Consider the following 20,046-nt stretch of genomic DNA (forward strand, 5'->3'; position numbering starts at 1 on the left):
TTGTGGTGTTTTTTTTATTACATAGAAATATATATTTTTCTGATTACAGAAAATTTCATTACTGATGAAAACCGCACGAGTACACATACAAACACTCAAGAGATGACATAAACTCTAAGAAAAAACAGGTGTTAAAAGTTTTGTGTTGGTGTAGAAGGCTGATACCATCACCGTTTGAGTCACAATGTTGTCAGTCTGGTTGGTAAAAAAGCAGAATTTCTAATTATCGCATCTTGTTTCATGAAGAAAAATATACCTGTATTAAAATCTGAAATGGTTAATTCCTATGGCTCACAGTATATAATCAAAGTACTACAAAGCAGACCTTCAAAAAAAAACCATTTTTATCCCTCAGCTTATTACTTTGTTCTCAGACAGGCTCCGATACCTCTGCACCCTGCTGGCACTGACTTTGATGTTAATATGTATTCATGTAATTGGTGTTTTGGCAACACAGCTTAATTCATGATGCTAATGAAGTATTTGCAACACTAAAGGCAGACACAGAGGAGACAAGAAAGACATTCACACATATACTTCAGGTGGTGGTGACACAGATTTTCAGCCACTTCATTATGTAAACTTGGCTCTCACAGCACAAATCATTAACATAGTAATACCACACTGCATTCAAAATAGAATAAATGCATTTACACCACTGCCAGAAAATGTTTTACATTTCATGAAAGCTTTATTTAATTAAATGAATTGCAAACATAATAGGCAATAAAGTCAAGAATTTTTTGACAGTAGTTTTGCCCTTTAAACTTTCCTTTAATAAAAAATCATTGATCTTCAGCCTTGCTGAAGCTACTGCAGACAAAATATCAGCTGACTGCCTCTTCTCTGAAGAATTCTTGCCTTGTTTGGCTCTGTACTTTAAAACAATGGACGTCATTAACAATCAAATCTGGGAATAAATCACATGAACATTTCACACACAAATCTTAATTTATCAGTATTGCTGTACCTCAATTTTTTTGTAAAGAAAACAAAATACTAAATAAAACGGCAAAGCCTTAAAAAAAATAATTCTCCTTATCTAGTCTTTAATTAAACATGACTTTTATCAGTTTCTTGGTACTATCCCATGGATGCTGGGAATATCATTTTTTGAGTCTGTCTCTATCTCTGTTCAGGCTGACAGATCACATGTTCTTGGTTCTGTACTGCTGTTTGTGATGGGTTTTTTTTGTTGTTGTTTCTTATGGTGTGATAGTCTTTTTCTTGTTTTTCAGTATAACAGGTTGAAAAACCTGGTCCTGGATGGATAAGAAAGTGCAACAAGATTTCCATAGCAGAAGCCAAGAGAAGAAATGGCCTGTTTTCCAAAGATCCATGCAAAGATCCCAGGGTGTGCTTTCAGCTACAAGTGAATAACAATACAAGGGCAGATCCTGAGCTGAAATTGAGCAATGCTAGAAGAGCATTGAGGAAAACAGGCATTACACAATATCAATGCTGGTGTACCTAAGAGCAGAGAACAGCAGCCTCCCAGATCAATTTCTCAGAACCAGTCAACATTGCAAATACTACTACTATTACTACTACTACTACTCATACTAATCATAATAATAATAATGATGCTGGTGCAAGAGTACTAGAAAGAGAGATCATATTTATCCCATATTAGCTTTTTTTTCATTCTTGAATTTAAAATCCTTCTAAAACTCTGGTTTTCTTCCACAGTGTGTCTTTTTTTGTGTCATCCTCCCCTCACCCCTAACCAGTTATATATTGAAAACCTTTCTTGGATGTCTGCCACTGCGATGGTTACTGTATCCTGTACAATGAGGTCGCTATTGTCTGCTCTTAGATTCGTACCCACCCTCTCTCCCTTTTTCAAATAATTCACTTCTTATAGGGATCTGCCTGACCCAGGAGCTGGCACCAGTCCCCTCTGAGGCCTTCCCCAAACCACAGCCTCAATTTATGCTCAAGCCATCTGCCATTAACTACAAAAATGTTAGCAAACCTGTCTGAGCATGTGATCCCAGCAAGTGAATTACTACTTTTTTTACTGCAATTTAAAATATTTTTCTACTGTATTTCACTATAATCCATTCTACTTTGATATCTGACATTACGGTATTTGCAAAAGGTGAGTTTTATCTCCCTAAATTTAGTATATTTCAATTTGGTTTATTTATTTAGCTCCAATTTACAAAAGCAACCAAATTAGGGAACTTAATTCTGTAAGCTGAAAAACCTTACATTAATATACACTCATATGAAATCCATGCATGTTAAAACAGTAGTTAGCACTGCCGCCTCACAGCAAGGTCTTGGATTAGAATCCACTGTCTGGCCATGGGTTTGCATAGGTTCTCTCTGGGTTCTCCGGCTGTCTTCAATAGTCCAAAGACATGCTTTTAGTGAGGTTAGGTTAATTTCCAAATTGCCCATAGTTGTGAATTGTTGTCTGTCTTTCTGTGTTGGCCCTGTGTCAGCCTCTTGCCCTATGGCATCTGTGACAGGCTTCAGCCCCCCTGTGACCCTAAATTGGATAAGTGGAAGCGAATGGGTAGAGTAAGAATTCCAGCAAAATAAAATGATGTATAATGTTTAACAACAGATTACATTTTCTATCCTTGTCTGTAAATTTGTAAATCTATAAATGCAGTAAAGTGAGACATTTACCCTGAAATGTAACAAAAGAGAAGTAACTTTACACCTTTAAAACATTCTATAGCACAGTTCATGAGTAAATCTACTTTTCGAACTTTCCTTTAATCACTGCGGTGGTTGAAATGTTTTACTGACCCTTCAAACTTTGGCTTTTAAAAATACTTGCTGGAATATTCTGAGTAATATTCTGTTTAGAGGAAATACTGACATTTATTCATGTAGCATTTTAAAGCACTAAAAACACAAGGAAAACTAAAACAACACGGGTTTCTTTCTAAGGTTGTGAGTTGAGATAAGACAGAATAGTAGAGTGGACAGTTTTATTAGTTTACACACTGATTACATCTGATCACACTTTAATATTGATCATCATCATATAATAAATACAAAAAGTACATGATAAAAGCCTTGTTTCACATACAGTCATCACCATCATCATCATTCATATCATACTTGCTCACATGAACACAGAAGAAGAAATGATAAGGATCTATCAGTACACTTTAAATAGTCTTTATAGCTGAAGCCTAAGATTAACACCCAGGGCCGAACCTAGTTATTAAGTAAGAAGGTACAGCTTTCAAAGAGGACACTAATTCTAAGTAACCAATCCAATTAAAGTACTGATAGCATTGACATTTGGTTTGACCAGGAAGGGAAATTCATGGCTTTATCCTAAAGCCATAGCTGTGGAGTTTCACTGATACTAATGGTTTAAAAAACAAAAAAACAACCTGAAGATTGTCTGATGATGCATAATTCCCCATTTCATTTTATAATGTAAATAATTAGTAATTAATAAAAGACTGTTTTGAATGACTGTTAATAATGTGTTGAACTGACTCAAAAAGTTTTTACCTTTTGATACAAAACACTACTCGTGCAAAATGTGAAACACTAAATCACAGCCTTGGCTTGGCAAGTTCACCATGCGTCTCTCCAAATTTAGGTGCTTAATGTGTTTTTGTTTTTAATACTTCTTCTAACTTTTATGATTCAATGCAACAAGTATTTGAAAGCATATTTCTTTATTTTACATCATGATCAGCATGGATGGTGAGAAGCATTACATTGTGAATTGCTGGTATGCCCATACATTTACCCTAGTAGATGGTGTATTTTACATCACCACTTAGTAAGGTTTGATTTCTTAGTGTTGTAAGAAGCACAAAGTTATCTTTCTAATACATTTTTCTTTAGTTCACTTTATAAAATTATATATGTATATTTTAATATTTCATGATAATTGGTTTCCTTTCTCCATTAGGTGACAAGCTGGAACCAGCAAATTTTTATAGTTTTCTTTGAAAACCACTTCCATGATTTGATCTTTCCAGTCATCGTCCTGCGATGATTCAACCAATCATTTAAGCTTTACTGTGTATGTGATATTTGAAGGATCAAACTAGGAGCTATCATGTTCTATACTATTTGTTGAGTGAGCTAAAGTAATTTGACAATATTGTGAATTGTCCTAAAATAGACCAGCTCAGTGCTTTATCTGACAGCCTGTATAAACCTGTCTTTAATCTTCAGCATTTTTCTTCTCACATTCAATAATCATGTATGTACTTTAATCCTGTAGTCAGTCTAAATGTCAAGCTTCAAGAAGTTGATGCCCCCTCAAGGACAGAAAGTTAGATCGTTAAGGGAAAATACAGCAAGCGACACTAGATATTTCTGGGAGATATTGTAAAACTAAAGGATTTGATATTCTACCTAATATTTTGGTTTTACTCACTAACATTGAGGGGTGGCTGTTGCTCAGGAAGTAGACCAGGTCATCTACTAATGAGAAGGTTTGTTTTTTTGAAATCTGGCTTCTCCATGCCAAAGTATCCTCAAGCAGGTATCCTAAGCTGCCCTCCAATGCATTCATTGGAGTATAAATGTTCAATAAAAAGGCACTTTGGCATCAAAAAAAGTCCTTGGGTAAATGAGGCAAGCTGTGTAAAGCGCTTCGAGTGCTTAAGTAGTGCAAAAAACCACTATTTCCAAACCAGTCCATTTCAAATTTCATTCCTGCCTGTGTGTTGAATCAATGTCCTGGAAAAACTATGTAAATTTTTGTGATTTAGACATTACACACAAATATTTGTAAACATATATAAAAGAAACTCTGCTTAGTGCTTGAAATAGAAGTAATAATGTATGCGTGTGCACAAGACACCATTTTCTTTTACAAATATGTCAATTGACTTCTCCATGACTTTTATGAATTCTGAAATACAGTAAGTCGTTCCTGTTCATGTCTCCAGACCAGAGAAAAACTAAAGTTTACACATAAAAAATGAGAGAGTGACTCTATGTTCTTATTCCAAAACGTTCAAATGCAACTCTGGAAGATTTGTCATATAATTTTCAATTTCACTTTTACTCTCTTTTAGTCTATTTTTTTTTTTAAATATCTGTCACTTTATGTGTCAAATGCTCTTTTGTTTTCATCAATAGCTGTCTGTGTTTCCTACTCCAATCTGCTTGGCAGGCAGCTGTTTAAGGCTCCATAACTGTAGTGGTTTACACATTTGCCTCCCAAGTGAAAGGCCCCACACACGATGTGTAAGGAGCAGCAGAAAATTCTTTTTCAGCTTTCCTTTTTCTTTTAAATAGCTTCCAGTTAAGTCAGAAATTATGACACAAGAGCATAATTTTACCATATTTAAATGCTAATCCTGTGGAAGGACAAGTAAATATTAGCTTTGTGGAGTTGTATCTGTACACTTTTGTGAAAATGTGACAACATGCAATCCTTTAAGGATTCCCCTGTACCTTGATACAATCCTCCTACCTCTCACTGACTAACCCAATCATCAAAGAAATGCATTTTATAAGATGAGAAAGGTTTTAGAGATACATGTTTTTTGTAAAGGGACAGAAACCCCCAATAGAAAAATGTTAAAACAGACTGCTACTTTTATAGCACTTTTCTATTCTATTTCAGCATTTTCTTACCACAACTCTCATTCATATACACATCCATACAAGTGTCTTTTTCTATGCCTAAACACATTTAACCTAAAATTCAGATGGGTGCATTTTAAGTATCTTGCCATGTGGAAGTAGAGGAGCCAGACATTGAATTTGAAGAGGTTGTGTTAAATAGGTTGTCTATTAACCTTCAGGTTAGTAGGTGACCTGCACTAATTCCTGAGACACAGCCACCCACAGCAAAAACTGACAATTAAAATATGGTTTTAAATGACCACATAATTAAAACAAACTTTGATTTCACTTTGGGAACTTTGACCTTGGCTTTCTTTTACATCCAAAGTCTAATTTAATTATTGCAATCAAATGTAATAACCACACACCCTTGTGTTGAGTTTAAGTTGTCACCTTTTACATTAGTCAGGTTCCAATAAATTAAATCAAAAATGATCCTTTAAGGTTTTGGTTGTTGCCTTTGAAACAGTAAAGAACCTGGGCCCAAATATTACTGAGGAAGGGCATAATCTGTCATGGTCACCAGAATCCTCATATACTACACTGTCATGTCAACAAAAACAGTTTATGCATTAGAAATCCAGAAAGTAGAGGCATCAGATTATAGCTCACCAGCAGTGCGAAAAACCAACCAACCAAACAAACAAAAAAACAGAAAATGCATGACAACACCCCATTTACCAAATGCATTAACGTGGATTATCATGCAATTAAATACCATCAACAGCGTAACTGTAGTTAAGTCACCACAATAAAACTGGAAATTTACATAAACATTGGGATATTTCAACATTTCAATCATAGTTTCAGTAGTTAACTTGCAATGTTCAGTACATAAATATCAGTTAAGAACAACAGTAACATCTTAGCATGCTGCATGGCTTTCACTGTCTCACAGAGTGGTTGGGGTTCGTGAGGGGTGAGGAATGGGGTGGTAGGGAGTTAAACACCCAATAAATAAATTAAATAAATTAATGAATTAATTTTGTTGTGCTGTTGCACAACACAATGAAATTCATAATAAAATACACCCACCAGACTCTTTGTGTGAGACACGTGATACTGATTGTTCATTTTACACAGGCAGCATTAGTCGTGCAGAACAGCCACTGCTAATGACAACACAGGAAGGAATCATGCATTGTCATAAAAAAGACGAAAGGATTAAAATGGATAATAAATAGACTGTACAGTTGAAAGAACACAGAGACAGACGGTGGCCATAATTATACTAGAAGTAACAATAGGAAGGAACAATAGCTTTTTTGTTTGCTGTAGGCAGGCCGAAGAGTTACAAGAGTTTAATGTTGTAGCTGATGTGTCCTCTGCTGTCAGAAGATGGGAGCACTGCTATTACTGTCTGCTGTTGTCGAAGTTGTACAGGGAGAGAGAGAAAGAAGTGGGTGTGCAGAGTGCAGGAGCATGACCACAATCCCCAAATCAGATTCCTTTAACCCCACCACATATCCACCTGCACCTCTCTCTCAGTGCTGCTTCTTTCTCTGTGATTATCTGCTCGTTACTTTTCTGCTCTGCCTCCTCAAAATGCCTGGAAAAAAGTATTTACACCCATTCAGATTTTGCATATTTATTTTTTGTGCTGCAGATATACATTTGTTCCCATGAAGCTATATTTAATAACCCCTAATGATTGAGTGAAAACACATTTTTAGAAATGTTCATCCTCTGCATGAATGCTATTGTTGTCCTACCTCACCCCTGCAGCGGGGCAGAAGGAGCTCCTGAGCAGTGGAAGTGGACATTTTGCCACCGGCTGTCCCTGCGGTGCCATACCCTGGTCTCTTCTGATTGGCTTGAGCGAGGACGGCCCTGACCATCCACGAACTGCGTCAGGCGGATGTAGGCGATGCAGGCAGCATCGTCCCCGATTATATGCACATGGGGGTTAAGGATGGTGGTGTGGATAGGTTTGCTGTTCTTTGAGAGGACTGATGGGAGACAAATAATCCACTTAGCGATGAATATCAAATATAATATTCACGTATAATATATTTTATATTTTCAAAACATCAGTAGTAGATTAAACTAGTCTTACGATTGTCAAAGTAAAATCTATGGAAGTCCATTCCCTCCACCAGATTTCCCAGCCCCTCAGGTTCAAATGAGGTCAGACCAGGGTCGCAGATCTTCCTGTTAGTCAAGATATATTTTTACACAAATGATGCACGGAATAATTTAAACAGTTCTGTAACAATACTTTAGCAATGTTATATGCAAAAATATTATATAAAATGTAGTCTGTTGGCCTGTCTCATAACTTTCACTCGTAACTCTTTAGTGGCTTTATATCTCATAGCTAAAACATTTTTTTTTAAATTTATAACACTGACAAGGAGACCTAAATTCTGCCCATGTCTTTTAAGCAGTTACAGTTACTGTTTCATAGCTCTGACTTAGCATGCCAAAATTCTTGCTTACTAAGTAACAACCATTACAGACCATCTCACAACTGCACCCAGGTTTGTTAATACAGTAGTTTCTTTTCATTTATGCATTTATGATGCACCTTCCAAACTGTAACAATATTAAACAATGTATACGCAATAAGTAAAGATATTATAGAGCTTATAATTTTGCTCTTTCATGCTCCTCCCTCATGAAATGGGATTAAATGTTGCATAGAGTCACACTTCGAATAACAATAATAATAATAATAAATATAGCGATAAAAACAACAATCATTGTCACAAAATACTAAATGGAAAACCTTTAACCTTTTAATTTAAACCCTTTCCAGTATTTCTTATCTCATTTCATTTTATCCTACATTATATTTCACTAATAACTATATTCATCACTTACAGTTTAATTTCTTGGCATTATCATATGGATGCTGGAGAATCTATTTTTTTTTCACTGCAGTGAGTAAGTTTTTTATCTTAGTTCCCTTTCTCATGTGTGTGTGACGCTCAGTTTTGCTGCTGCTCTTTCAGTTGGATTCTGTTCAACTGTGTTTCTTAGTGTGTCTAATCCACCCCAGTCTCCTCCTTAGTATATAAAATGGTGTAAAAAAGTGTTTGCCCCTTCCTTATTTCCTATTTTTGTATGTTTGTCACACTTAAATGTTTCAGATCATCAAACTAATTTAATTATTAGACAAAGATAACACAAGTAAACACAAAATGCAGTTTCTAAATGACGTTGTTTATTATGAAGGCAAAAAAACCCCAAACCTACATGGCCCTGTGTGAAAAAGTGATTTCCCGCTAAACCTACTGGTTGGGCCACCCTCAGCAGCAACAACTGTAATCAAGCATTTGCTATGACTGCCAATGAGTCCTTTACAGCACTGTGGAGCAATTTTGGCCCGCATATCTTGGTGGAATTGTTGTCATTCAGCCACAATGGAGGGTTTTTCAACATGAACCACCTTTTGAAGGTCATTCCACAGCATCTTAATCAGATTCAGGTCAGAACTTTGACTGGGCCACTCCAAAGAGTTCATTTTGTTTTTCCGAAACCATTTAGAGGTGGATTTGCTGGTGCATTTTGGATCATTGTCCTGCTCCAGAACCTAGGTGTGCTTCGGCTCGAGGTCATGAACAAATGAACGGACATTGTGATAAGGATATTTTGGTAGACAGCAGAATTCACAGTTCCATTTACCATAGCAAGTCTTACAGGTCCCGAGGCAGGAAAACAGCCCCAGACCATCACACTTTCACCACTATATTTTACTGTTGATATGATGTTCCTTTTCTGAAATGCCAGATGTAATGAGACATACACCTTTCAAAAAAGTTATACTTTTGTCTTATCAGTCCATGGAGGAATTAACCAAAAGTCTTGGGGATCATCAGGATGTTTTCTGGCATTTCCCTCTTGTCTGTCATTTTATGTGTCAGTCAGTTCTAGCCCTGCCTTGTTACCATTTTTGCTTTTTTTTCATCACCTGTTTACTAGCAAATAAAGCTGTGATTCTGAGTTTAGTTCTTCTATATACCAAAGTATTGTAGATTCCAAGTAAATCTTTTTCTTAGGATTGCATAGACATTTGTAGACAATATGTTGTGTAAATAGACTGAAATAGAAGTCTATGCCAGGGTGCTGGAAAGGAGAGTTCGTCCGCTAGCCGAACCTCAGATACAGGAGGAACAATGCGGTTTTTGTCCTGGTCGCGGAACACTGGACCAGCTCTTTATCCTCTCAAGTAGGGGTGGGCGATATAAACGATATACGATAGAAACGATATAGATTTGGCCAACGATAGAGATTTTGACTATATCGCTCTATCGCGATAGCGCATGTTGATGATGTCATCAAGCTGCGCCTGTTTTGGTAGAAAGTATCACAGCGGCTACAACCATTATCATCAGTAAATTATGTTCTCCTGACTGAAGTTTGGCCAGTGTATAGCATCCTGCTATGCGATTGCATTTGTCCCTGACCACCAGAATCCCTCACGTTAACGTTTATCGAGTGGAAAAAAAGTTGCCGTTCATCCTCCAGCTTCACTGTGCTAATGTTATGCTAACATAGCTGTGTTGCTAGCAATCACGTAGCACAACATTATATACCAGGTAGTCCAACTTCGGTAACCCTGCAAACGCCACTGCTGTTTAGTTTTCTGTCTTCATTTATGTTGGAAGTGGTAGCAGAGCTGTACGTTTTAATTAGTTTCAAAAATCTCTCAGTCAGAACATGGTATGAAATGTTTAGGTATAAACTAGCGAGCTAACTTCCTGTTAACTTCTAACTCCGTTAAATTTAAGAAATTCTGTTTTCATGGATGCATGGATGTTAAACTTAATTGTTACACCCAATAAAGCAGCAACGCTGATGATTTAATTAAAGATGAAAGAATTTAGACTGTTTTTAACTATCAGTGTTCGTTTGACTTTGGGACCTGAAGAGGACGAAGTTTTGGACCCAGATTACTCCTCACTACGGCAGCCGTAATGCTCTGACAATCCATCAAGCAGTCCATCAGCAGGCTTACCAAAGTTGTACTAAAACATTTTTTAACAGATTTCTACACGCCAAAATTGGTTCAACGTCAGTAAGCACAACCAGAATTCATACATAAGGCACACTCTCGATTTTTGAGAAAATTAAAGGATTTTAAGTGTGCCTTATAGTGTGGAAAATATGTTATACAGAAGAAAAGAATATATCGTGATATATACAGTGGGGCAAAAAAGTATTTAGTCAGCCACCGATTGTGCAAGTGCCCCCACCTAAAATGATGACAGAGGCCAGTAATTTGCACCAGAGGTACACGTCAACTGTGAGAGACAGAATGTGAAAAAAAAATCCATGAATACACATGGTAGGATTTGTAAAGAATTTATTCGTAAATCAGGGTGGCAAATAAGTATTTGGTCACCTCAAACATGGACAATCCCTGGCTCCCACAGACCTGTAACGTCTTCTGTAAGACGCTTTTCTGTCCCCCACTCGTTACCTGTATGAATGGCACCTGTGCGAACTCATCATCTGTATAAAAGACACCTGTCCACAGCCTCAAACAGTCAGACTCCAAACTCCGCCATGGCCAAGACCAAAGAGCTCTCGAAGGACACCAGGAAAAGTATTGTAGTCCTGCACCAGGCTGGGAAGAGTGAATCTACAATAGGCAAGCAGCTTGGTGTGAAAAAATCAACTGTGGGAGCAATCATCAGGAAATGGAAGACTTACAAGACCACTGATAATCTCCCACGATCTGGGGCTCCACGCAAGATCTCATCCCGTGGGGTCAAAATGACCATGAGAACGGTGAGCAAAGATCCCAGAACCACACGGGGGGACCTGGTGAATGACCTGCAGAGAGCTGGGACCAAAGTAACAAAGGTCACCATCAGTAACACACTAAAACGGCAGGGAATCAGATCCCGCAGTGCCAGACGTGTTCCGCTGCTGAAGCCAGTGCATGTCCAGGCCCGTCTGAAGTTTGCCAGAGAGCACATGGATGATACAGCAGAGGATTGGGAGAATGTCATGTGGTCAGATGAAACCAAAGTAGAACTTTTTGGTATAAACTCAACTCGTCGTGTTTGGAGGACGAAGAATACTGAGTTGCATCCCAAGAACACCATACCTACTGTGAAGCATGGGGGTGGAAACATCATGCTATGGGGCTGTTTTTCTGCCAAGGGGACAGGACGACTGATCCGTGTTAAGGACAGAATGAATAGGGCCATGTATCGTGAGATTTTGAGCCAAAACCTCCTTCCATCAGTGAGAACTTTGAAGATGAAACGCGGCTGGGTCTTCCAATATGACAATGATCCAAAACACACCGCCCGGGCAACAAAGGAGTGGCTCCGTAAGAAGCATTTGAAAGTCCTGGAGTGGCCTAGCCAGTCTCCAGACCTCAACCCCATAGAAAATCTGTGGCGGGAGTTGAAAGTCCGTGTTGCTCGGCGACAGCCCCAAAACATCACTGCTCTGGAGAAGATCTGCATGGAGGAATGGGCCAAAATACCAGCTACTGTGTGTGCAAACCTGGTAAAGACCTATAGTAAACGTTTGACCTCTGTTATTGCCAACAAAGGTTATGTTACAAAGTATTGAGTTGTATTTTTGTTATTGACCAAATACTTATTTGCCACCCTGATTTACGAATAAATTCTTTACAAATCCTACCAAGTGTATTCATGGATTTTTTTTTCACATTCTGTCTCTCACAGTTGACGTGTACCTCTGGTGCAAATTACTGGCCTCTGTCATCATTTTAGGTGGGGGCACTTGCACAATCGGTGGCTGACTAAATACTTTTTTGCCCCACTGTATCGTTATCGCACATGCTTCAAATTATATCGCGATATGAATTTTAGGCCATATCGCCCAGCCCTACTCTCAAGGATACTTGAGGGCGCATGGGAGTTTGCCCAACCAGTCAACATGTGTTTTGTGGACTTGGAGAAGGCATTCGACTGTGTCCCTCGGGGTGTCCTGTGAGGGGGTGCTACGGGAGTATGGGGTGTCTGGCCCATTGCTACGGGCCATTCGATCCCTATACAACCGTTGCAAGAGCTTGGTTCGCATTGCCAGCAATAAGTCGGACTCATTCCTGGTGAGTGATGGGCTCCGCCAGAGCTGCCCTTTGTCATCGATTCTGTTCATAATTTTTATGGACAGGATTTCTAGGCGCAGCCAAGTGGTGGAGGGCTTTCACTTCGGTGGCCTCAGAATCTCATCTCTGCTTTTCGCGGATGATGTGGTTCTGTTGGCTTCATCAGGCGATGGCCTCCAGCTCGCACTGGAACGGTTCGCAGCCGAGTGTGAAGCAGCGGGAATGAGGATCCCCACCTCCAAATCTGAGGCCATGGTTCTCAGTCGGAAAAGGGTGGAGTGCCCACTCCGGGTCGGGGATGAGTTCCTGCCCCAAGTGGAGGAGTTCAAGTATCTCGGGGTCTTGTTCGCGAGTGATGGGAAAAGGGAGCCGGAGATCGACAGACGGATTGGTGCTGCGGCCGCAGTGATGCGGACGCTGCACCGGTCCGTCGTGGTGAAGAGGGAGCTGAGTGTAAAAGCGAAGCTCTCAATTTACCGGTCGATCTACGTTCCTATCCTCACCTATGGCCATGAGATGTGGGTAGTGACTGAAAGAACGAGATCGCGGATACAAGCGGCGGAAATGAGCTTCCTCCGAAGGGTGGCTGGCCTCTCCCTTAGAGATAGGGTGGGAAGTTCAGCCATCCGGGAGGGGCTCAGAGTAGAGCCGCTGCTCTTCCACATCGAAAGGAGCCAGCTGAGGTGTTTCGGGCATCTGACAAGGATGCCTCCTGGGTGAGGTGTTCCGGGCATGTCCCACCGGGAGGAGGCCCCGGGGCGGACCCAGGACACGCTGGAGAGATTATATCTCTCGGCTGGCCTGGGAACGACTTGGTGTTCTCCCGGATAAGCTAGAGGAGGTGGCTGGGGAGAGGGAGGTCTTGGCTTCTCTGCTTAGGCTGCTGCCCCCGTGACCCGGCCCCAGATAAAGCGGAAGAAGATGGATGGATGTTGTGTAAATTTAATCTAGTATTTCATTTTTCTCATTGTGTATCATGACTTCAGCTGAATCTTATAACTGTGACTGAGCAAGTCAAATATTTAATCCAGTTAAAATTTTAAATTTTTTAAAAAAACAATCTCACTTTCCATTTTGAACTAATTACTAAAGATTGTGAATTTAGTAGTTCATACTCCACAGTTTAGTGGTTTAAACAGTCACCTAACAAGCAAAAGTTTCTTGGTTCAGTCCTGGGGGGAGACACAAATCCTTCTAGGGTTGCATCAGGATGGGCAGCTGATGTAAAAAATCTGCCAAAACAAACATGTGGCACTTCCTGCTGTTGTGACTCCTTGTGAATAAGGGAACAGGCAAAAGTAGCTTATTCTACTAAAGATGGTAAGTTTAACTTAGAGTCTTATAAAATACAGCATGTTTTGACATCCTAAATTTAACCCAGACTTTTAGTCTTGATTTTGACTTGCAAACGTATACTTTCGAGGCAGTAGTTCAAATTACACTTTTGACTTCCCTGTGTTACATAAACTTACCTAAACCGATCATGGTTGTAATTTTTTGAAATTTTATATTACTATCTTTTGAATGTGACTCAGTATGACATACAATTACTATGTCTTTGTAGTTCCACTTCCAATTTAGAAATACAAATCTTACTTAATGTAACTCAAACTTATTTTTGAGCTCTGTGAGTAACTGTTGTATTGTTTTTGCTTATAATATAATTGCTTTTTTAAACTCATGCATACATTTTAATCTGTGTCACCTTTCTTTGTGGAAATGGGTTTCCATCACTCTAGGTACACTTTAACCACCCCTCCCCACTCTATCTCAGAAGCATTACTCTTAATTATACGGCAGGTAGAGAGGGGAAGAGAGGATAAAACAATGACTACAATTACTTTTTAATCTTTTAATACAACATGTTTTTATGTCAATCAGATTAATGGTTCTCTGTGGTTGATGGAGAGCTTTAATGTCCACTTAACAAGCCAAAATTGTACTGTTGCAGCAGCTGTTTAAAAAATATTTTATGGAACCAGAAGGATGTGCATTGGACTTACGCGTAGGCCTCAAAGTCTCCATTGTTGACAGCTTCAATAAGCTGCTCTGTGATCTTTATGATTTCCTGTTTGCGAGCTGCAGAGAAGAAACAAAAAGTGTGAGAAAATCTGATTGTATCCCAAGTGACATTTCGGCTTCACTGTGAAGCTACAATGTACTAATGTTCCAATGTACGGATGCAAAACTCAGCTCATGACACTGAAAAATTGAATGCAAATCAGTTCACACTTACCTATGAGCTTGCTATTCATTGTAAATGTTATCAGTCATCGCTTTCTCATCTGAGGTTACGAGTGAAAACTCCTTCATGCTGCTAAACACAAAAACTACTTCACTACTTAGATCCTCCCCTACATATCCCCCATTTTTTAAAATGCTTCCAACTGCTCTGTAAAGGCGATGAATTGCTCGCTACCATCCATCATCCATCATATCTCTTGTTTGCATGTGAGGCTGCTTGAGCTCATCAAGCTATTCTTGTCCCAGCTCTTCAGATGAGATTTACTGTGTCCCTTTCCCCTCGCTTCCTCCCTACACTGAGAGGAAGGCTTAGCTTGCTCTACTTGTCCCTCTTCCTCCCTCCCTCTCTCTCTCTCTCTCTCTCTTTCCCCACCTCTTTCAGTCTCTCCACCTCTCTCAGTTTTTAATTTTGCTTTGTGCCTCTGTTTATCAAAAATTCACCTCTGCACTTCAAAACCCCAGTTTATTGTCTATATCAATACTCATGAAAAATTAGCAACATGCAAATGTTACTGCTGTTTTCAAAAATATACTTATACCTCAGATGAACAACAAAACATAACATATTATGCCATGCATCAAACATTATACTATTTCCTATAAAGAAAATAAGCTAATTGCAGAAGCAGTAAGTGAAGAATTAAGCACCTTGCTGCTATTTACCTTCTAAATCATAACAATAATAATATTTGTGTACTTGCATGTCATCCTTTCTGTCTTTAAACACAAGAGTTAAACACAAACGTTTTGAATGAATTCCAATAAAATGTTGTACAAGTGTAGACTGGGGTCATGTTAAGATTCCATTATTCCATTATATATTATTTGGCTTATATCTCCCAAGGTCTTCAACACCAACTTTATGATTTATTGGTAAAAGTGACAAAAAGACTGACAACTTAGAAACAGTTATTCTTAAAACTGTGGTGTGTATTGTCAGCATATACAAATTATAAAGATTTAAAATATCATGACACATTTGACCTCTGACCTCTGTGATAATAATGCTATTTTATAGCGATCTAAATTTATGTTTTTTACTGCTATTATTTGTACTGATAGCACATAGGCATATATAGGAATGACATCTATCTATCTATATACATACATACATACATACATATATATATATATATATACATGTGTGTATATATATATATACACATGTGTGTATATATATATATATATATATATATATACACATGTGTGTATATATATATATATATATATATATATATATATATATATATATATATATATACACATATATATATATACACATGTGTGTATATATATATATATATATATATATATATATATATATATATATATATATATATACACACATGTGTGTATATATACACATGTGTGTATATATATATATATATATATATATACACACATGTGTGTATATATATATATATATATATATATATATATATATATATATATATACACACACATGTGTGTATATATATATATATATATATATATATATATATATATATATATATATATGTATGTATGTATGTATAGCTGCATGGTGTCAACGCGTTAGCACGGTTAGCTTGTTAACACATTAGTGCCGTGCAGCCCCACGCACGGGGTGATACGCGCTAACTCGCTAACGGAGATTTGCCGTGTTAATGCAGTTATGGCTTTAACGTCATTTTAACAAGATTAACACTGACAGCACTAATAATTTTATAAAGTAAACTAAAGAAAAATGTATTAGAAAGGTAACTTTGTGCTTCTTACAACACTAAGATATCAAACCTTAGGTACTAAACGGTGATGTAAAATATATATATATTTCACATCTGCCTTTCTTACAAGTTGACCCCAAAATGTGTTATATAATTAAAGAAAGTAATGTCAAGCGAAAGAAAATGAGCTATCAAATTAGTTAGAAATAAACTATTGTATAATGTTATATAATAAGTTCAAGTTATCCATGTCCAGACAAAGCTATATTATTGTCACATTAAGTACTCCTCTATAATAGCAGGGTATCAGTGGGAGCTGTGCTACCGTTGGCTGAAGACAAAGTGAGAGGAAGGGTGAAGTTTTGTCCAAGAGTGTCATGGTCATGGTTTGGGTTTTGAGAGTTGATGTATCTTTTGGATTCAGAAAAAGTTTTATGTTTAGGTTTTGTTTCTTGTCTCTTGTCTATTATACAAAAAAAAAAAAAAATTCCCCATTTGCCCTGTAGTGAGTCTTTATCCTTCAAGCTCAGGTCCTCTACCAGAGGCTCGAGGGTCCCATGCAGTATCTTTGCTCTTCTGGACAGAGATCTCAGATGTCGTTCCAGGGATCTGCTGGAGCTACTCCCCCAGTTTTGGGATCACTGACTCGAGTGCTCCAATTACCACGTAATTGGAGCACTCGAGCACTCTGAAAACTGCTGTTCACAAACGCTGTCCATCTAATCTGACTGAGCTGGAACTGTTTTGCAAAGAAGAATGGGCAAGAATTTCAGTCGCTAGATGTGCAAAGCTGGTAGAGCAGGGGTGTCAAACTCAATTGCACAGGGGGCCAAAACTCAAGGCACACTTTAGGTCGCGGGCCAAACAAGATAAACATTTATTGAACACACTAAAACAATGTTTTTTAAACATAAATATGAATAAAAATAGACAGGAATATTATTCCAGATTAAATAAACTTAAAAAAATAAACTTTAACTTTAAATATTTTGCTCTTTATAAAACTATATCCTGTCAAAATTATGCAAGTTAGAAATATGAACATGCTGCCAAAAACCCCAGAAAAAAATAAATGAAAATATATACAAGGTTGGAGCCGCATGTAGACGGAGCTGGGCATTGCTTCAGGAATGGAACTAATAAACTGTGCGGCCCATTCAGTGTCGTACTTTCCCTTGAGTGTATCATTACACTGCAGCTCCATCTGAATCTGCACAGGTGCAGTTCAGCAAAGTCCATTGACTTGGTTCAACATTACTTGGGAAAGTGAGGCAGGTTGCACTGGTGCATTTGTGACAGCTACACTTGAAATGCCTTCACCGCATCATAAATGCCATGTCCATGAACTGACAGATTTCCTTGCTGAGCTCAAAAACTCCATTGAGAATTTTTATCCCAACTCAGCCAACGGACCTCTGTATGATAAGGAATGTCGGCAAACTCTGAATCTATTTCCCACATAAAAGACTGAAATTGACGGTGATTTAAACTTTTAGCTCAGATAAAATTTACGGTTTGCGTCACGGTGATCATTACATGCTCCATTTTTAGGATTTTACCACACAGCCTTTCCTGGTGTATGATGCAGTGATATGCTGATAACTCACCGGTACAGTTCTCCTGCATCTTTACTCGCATCCTGCTGACTAGTCCGCTTTTTTCACCGCACAACACCGGCGCTCCATCTGTTGTAAGTCCAACAAGTTTGTCCCAGGGCAGTTTCATGGCGGTTACACTTTGACATACGTTTTAAAAAATGTCTTTTCCTGTCGTTGTCCCGTGCATCGATTTAATGTTCAATATTTCCTCTCCATGGATGAAGATGGCCAGCTGTGCAATGTCCATCATGTCTATACTTTCATCCACAGCAAGAGAGTATGCATTAAAGTTTTTGCTTCTTTCACACAACTGTGTTCTTAAATCAGTGGCCATCTCACAAACCCGATCAGCAATCGTATTTCTCCTCGGGCTCACATTTGCCAAAATCTGCGTTTTGTCTGGACACAAGACGTCGCACAGCTTCATCATGCAGCTCTTCAGAGTGCAGGGCTGATTTGGTTATCTCCTCTGCTACAATAAAATTTGCTTTCACGACAGCTTCACTTTGTGATTTTTGCTCTGGTGAAAAAGGTCTGCTGAAATGTCAGATTCTTCTTTAGACTTCTACTTTCTGTAGTTTCTGCTCTGCATTTAGGTTTTTCAGCTTACGTTTTGTCTCGTAGTGCCGTCTTGAATTAAAATCCTTAATTACAGCCACATTAGCTCCACTAATAAGACACACGGGTTTACCGGCAATGTCTGTAAACATATATTCAGTCACCCACTGGCGCTGAAAGGCTCTGTTTTCAGAATCAACTTTTCTCTCCACCATTGTGAGCGACTAGCTTCGCAATAACAGAAGTTTGACTTGATTGATGCGGGAATGTTCCCAGTTAGCCTAGCTTTCAGCAAGGAGGCTGCAGCGCTGCATTATGGGATCTGTAGTTTGTCTATTATTAGCGCCTCACATCGCCGGGCCATGCATAACAATAATAATACATCTATATAAAATGATCTCGCGGGCCAGATATAAATGTACGCCGGGCCGGATGTGGCCCGCGGGCCTTGACTTTGACACATGTGTGGTAGAGACATACCCTAAAAGACTGGCAGCTGTAATTGCAGCAAAAGGTGGTTCTACAAAGTATTGACTCAGGGGGCTGAATAATTACGCACACCCCACTTTGCAGTTATTTATTTGTAAAAAATGTTTGGAATCATGTATGATTTTCGTTCAGTTCCTTTATCATAATTATGCAAATTCTCATGACCATTGATCAACAACCACTGATCAAGGCCCACTGGTCAAAGGCCACTGATTACTGGCCATGAGTACCATTCACAGAGAGTTGGGGAATGGCTGCAATCACAGCACTGTAAGATGACGAAAGATGTACCCCTTAGGCCCCCTACTCGATTCAGAGATGGTCTTTCCCTTTTCACGTAAATGGCCTCCTTGACTCCGCACTCAAACCAGCATTCCTCCCTGTCCAGGATGTGTACATTCTTATCATTGAAAGAGTATCCACTGGCCTGACGAGGTAGCTCTTCTGTGTTGTGCCATCCACTTTGTCAGAGGTTGTTTGGTTTCCCCGATGTATAGATCCTGGCAATCCTCCTGGCACTTAACAGCGTTACTCTGTTTGTGTCGGGGGACCTGATCCTTGGGGTGGACCAATTTTTGGCGCTGCGTGTTTTGGGGTTTAAAAGCCACAGAGACACGGTGTTTAGAAAAAATGCGTCTCAACTGTTCCGATACTCCTGACACATACGGGATCACTACAGGTTTATGCTCCAGTGGATGATGAGAGTCAAACCTTAGATACTGATCCGTATTAGTCTGTAGTCTGCTAGTTTTTTTTTCATGGCAATTTTGATGACCACTCTTTTTTTTAGCTTGTGTCACAGTGAGTGCACCAGGTAAATTTTTTTCAAACCATCATTACTCTG

General features: G+C 38.7%; 1 protein-coding gene across 8 annotated transcripts in view; it reads right to left on the minus strand.

Annotated features, from left to right (window-relative positions):
* Positions 1 to 48: 48 nt before the first annotated feature.
* Positions 49 to 20,046, minus strand: part of LOC134630478 (calcium/calmodulin-dependent protein kinase type II subunit beta) — an 83,748-nt gene continuing 63,750 nt past the window's right edge. For all 8 annotated transcript variants that reach the window (XM_063477781.1, XM_063477787.1, XM_063477785.1 and 5 more), the window contains 4 exons: positions 14,611 to 14,686; positions 7,628 to 7,722; positions 7,284 to 7,520; positions 49 to 7,120 (listed from right to left, as the gene is read on the minus strand). In XM_063477781.1, coding sequence (XP_063333851.1) covers positions 7,285 to 7,520; positions 7,628 to 7,722; positions 14,611 to 14,686 — 407 coding nt within the window. In that variant the 3' untranslated portion in view covers positions 49 to 7,120; position 7,284. The remainder of the gene's footprint in view (positions 7,121 to 7,283; positions 7,521 to 7,627; positions 7,723 to 14,610; positions 14,687 to 20,046) is intronic.

The sequence above is a fragment of the Pelmatolapia mariae genome, linkage group LG7 (assembly GCF_036321145.2).
Source record: "Pelmatolapia mariae isolate MD_Pm_ZW linkage group LG7, Pm_UMD_F_2, whole genome shotgun sequence".
NCBI classification, from domain to species: domain Eukaryota; kingdom Metazoa; phylum Chordata; class Actinopteri; order Cichliformes; family Cichlidae; genus Pelmatolapia; species Pelmatolapia mariae.